Raw genomic sequence first — 3,710 nt, 5'->3', positions numbered from 1 at the left:
GTGTGTATATATATATATATATATATATATATACACAGTGTCTTAAAAATATTGGAACATTCATAAACTAGAAATTCTGGATAAGCAACATTTTTCTTTGCAAAAACTTTCATTAATTTTTGTTAATGAGTTATTAACAAAAAATAATCACAGACTAACCTAATCGAACCGACGAATTAGCTACATGCTATGTAATTATAAATGAATAAATAAATAAATATAATATTCAACATACTTTTTTCGAGATATATTGTTTGAATCTATGATCGATAGGCGATATGAAACCAACGCTATTGTCGCAATTAGACTAGATTACATGCTCTGTGATTACATGCTAGTGTTTTTTGTCAATAACTTGTAATAATAAAGCTATAAGTTTTTGCAAAGGAAAATATTGCTTGAAATTATTTCCAATTTACAGTCATGTTCCAACATTTTATTTTCTATATATTCAAAACACAAAACGTGCAAGGAATTATTACATTCACAGTCAAGTTAATATTGACTGAAAAGAAAACATGCTATTAACTTTGATTCCTGATATTTTCATTATCTCGAAAATGTACAACATTGAAAATTAATTAATTATTAGTTTTCTATTAAAAAATTTTTGTAAATTCTTTTAAAGCTAAAATCATAAACAATTTTTTTGTATAAATTTCAAAAAATTAATTATTTATTAATAATTACCATACAGAGTATTCCCAATCTGTAATAAATAATTAATTTATTTAACAAAATTATAAATAAAAATTATATATAAATGTAAAAAAAAATAGTTTAAAATATATTCATATTTAAAAATAAATGTCATAATTTGATATAAGTAAAAAACATATTGTATTATTTTAGATATAATGCATTAATTATTAATAAATAATTACTGAAAAGAACTCTTTATTAATATTTAAATAAGAAAATTATCGAATTTTCTAGTTTCTTAATAGAAAAGTAGTAATTAATTAATTTTCAATATTTACGATATAATAATTAAGAATTGCAATCGAAATTAGTACCATATATCTTTTTTTATCCTCATATAATTTTTATCATAAATATCTCCTTAAATATTTTACATTTCTATTAATAAGTCGAAGTTCATAGTTAGAAGTTCATAGTAACGAAATAGCGTTATCTAATTTATATTTATATATTAGATTGTATCAAATTCTATATATATTTTTGTATTTTAATATATGATATATATGTGTATTTTGTATATATATTTTTTTATTATGTATATATTTCATACATATTTTATTTTTGGATTTTTTATATTACGATATTTCAAAATCAAAAAAAAATTTTCATATGTCACTAATTAATTTAATTTTAATACAAAATTGCAAATTTGAATAAGAATTTTTATTTATTTTTTTGGATCAAAAATTTCTATTTTATATTAGGAAAATATAATCCAAGAAGAGGTGACATATGAAACTTTTATATTTTCAAGAATAAAATTTTTTTACTAAATTTTTTATATTTACAATTATAGTGTTAAATGCAAGAAGATTTTTAGTAATAATTGTTAGTTTCTATATTTTTAAAAAAATTTCTTCAAAATTGAGTTTCATATTCAGTTTTAAAAGATTTATATATATAAAAAAAAAGAATGTAGAATCTTATTAAATATCTTCAAAAAAGACTGATCATCTTGAGATTTTTCTTATATTCAACAATACCAACAATACAAGCTATGATTAATTTTAATAATAATTTTATAGTTTTATTAATATATTAATTTCATGAACTAGCATTTATTATGTACCAATTTTTATTAAAAAAAAAAAAAAAAGTAAAAGTAAAGTGTTACCCAGGACTCAGCATAGATGTCAATACTACATTTGATTTCCATTTTTCACCGCCGAAACTTTTATATATTCTAGCAGATACATAACCAGCAGTAGCTCCAAGACAAACATATAAAACCATGGCACAGGTCATTAAAGCTCCTCTATTTGCAGGAGATAAAAATCCCAAACAAGCAAATGCTATTAATAATATAAAAAAATTTTTTAATTTTTATATTTTGAATATAAAATATTAAATATATTAATAAATATATATATATATATATACATATATAAACTTACCAAGTGTTACAAGTGTCATATAAAACACCTGAACTCCAGATCCAAGTAAAACTGAGAGTAACATTCCTTTACGAGGAGGTCTAAATACATCACCATGAACTAATTTCCAACCAAATTCTTCATGTGCATCTTCTCCTGATTCTATCTGGAAAGAAGCCTGCGTTATTGCAACACAGACATTATAGTTTTATGATACAAAACAAAATATTGGATTATATGTCCTCATTAATTAAACAATAATATAATTATGTTAATAATTTTAAAAGTTGCAATGAAATATAAATTTATTGATTAAAATAAAAAATTTTAAAAATATGATTAAATGATTAGTACATTTCTTTATTGTACCTGATTGTATCTTGCAATATCTTTGTGCAATGTTCGGAGCAATATCATGGCCACCATTCCAGAAAGAAATAAAACGATTATTAATGAATTAAGAATACTGAACCACTGAATATTTGTATGCGGCATAGATTCTAAAATATAATCCCACCTAGATGACCATTTGATTGTACTATTTTCCTAAAATTAAAAATATAATCATAATTTTTGCTTAATAAAATTATCAAAAAAAAAATATTTTCAATTTGTTAATATTAATGCTTACTATATATGTTACAGAGTATGTATAAGTAACAAGTAATTGTTGACCAACAGAAAGTGGATCATGTGGTATGTCTAATGGTGCTTTGTTTTCACAGTCAGGAATATTACCATGTTTAATACTACGAGGAACCACTTTAGCAGCTATTAAAATAAATAAACATAATTTATTATTAATAAGTAAAATTCAGCAAATGCAAATTAAAGTATAAATAAAGGACAGATATAAAGTTTAATTCTTACATATTATGCGTCCACCATTTTCTTTAAATGCAGATCCCCATTCTTCTTTAACACCACTATGATACGTAATTGTAAGGTCTACATGATTAAATAGGTAATAAGTTTTTGCTTTGATATATGCGGCCTAATAAAGAAGAAATTAATTAATTTTACTTAATATATATTTTGTTTAAAATTTAAAATATAATAAATATTTTTTAAATCTTCTATAAAACATTTATTATAATAATTATTTTTTCTCTTATTTTAATTCATAAATAATATTGATTTAAATTTACATTAATACTGCAACTATCCACTTGAGATCTTGATTCTCGAGAAAAACATCCCATTGGAAATCCAGTGCTACAATATTGTCGTTCATCTTCTAATTGATAACACCATGTAACTGGCATATTATCTATAAAAAAAAAATAATATAGTTATAATGTTAACAACAATATGAATATTTTATCTTTAAATTCATTAAATTATGAATATATTACCAACTATCCAATGATGCTGATAATTAAATGCCATTCCTTTTTTCAAAAATTCCAATTTTCTTTCTGAATCTCTATCTCCTCCTTGATATTTTTTTTGACACACTGTTGCACATTTAACATTTTTCATGAATTCTAACTGAAAATTTATATAATATATATTATTTTTTTATAATATATATATAAATTTTATATTTTTAATTTTATAAATGAAATTATTTTTTTAGAGCAAACTTAGATGTATAAACAGAACTATTTTATTTGAAATTTTCCATACAATTGA

At 21.4% G+C, this 3,710-nt stretch overlaps 1 protein-coding gene across 2 annotated transcripts in view; it reads right to left on the bottom strand.

Moving 5' to 3' along the window:
• LOC102678221 (transmembrane 9 superfamily member 2) overlaps positions 1 to 3,567 on the bottom strand; it is a 4,957-nt gene extending 1,390 nt beyond the window's left edge. The window contains exons 1-7 of one of the 2 annotated variants that reach the window (XM_031513024.1): positions 3,431 to 3,567; positions 3,224 to 3,345; positions 2,946 to 3,069; positions 2,707 to 2,846; positions 2,445 to 2,621; positions 2,097 to 2,253; positions 1,817 to 1,994 (exon numbers count right to left, since the gene is read on the bottom strand). In XM_031513024.1, coding sequence (XP_031368884.1) covers positions 1,817 to 1,994; positions 2,097 to 2,253; positions 2,445 to 2,621; positions 2,707 to 2,846; positions 2,946 to 3,069; positions 3,224 to 3,345; positions 3,431 to 3,557 — 1,025 coding nt within the window. In that variant the 5' untranslated portion in view covers positions 3,558 to 3,567. The remainder of the gene's footprint in view (positions 1 to 1,816; positions 1,995 to 2,096; positions 2,254 to 2,444; positions 2,622 to 2,706; positions 2,847 to 2,945; positions 3,070 to 3,223; positions 3,346 to 3,430) is intronic. The other variant, XM_031513025.1, reaches the window with a different exon arrangement.
• Between the last annotated feature and the right edge of the window lie 143 nt (positions 3,568 to 3,710).

The sequence above is a fragment of the Apis dorsata genome, unplaced genomic scaffold (assembly GCF_000469605.1).
Source record: "Apis dorsata unplaced genomic scaffold, Apis dorsata 1.3 scaffold_553, whole genome shotgun sequence".
Taxonomy (NCBI): domain Eukaryota; kingdom Metazoa; phylum Arthropoda; class Insecta; order Hymenoptera; family Apidae; genus Apis; species Apis dorsata.
This window is presented reverse-complemented; position numbering and strand designations above follow the sequence as displayed.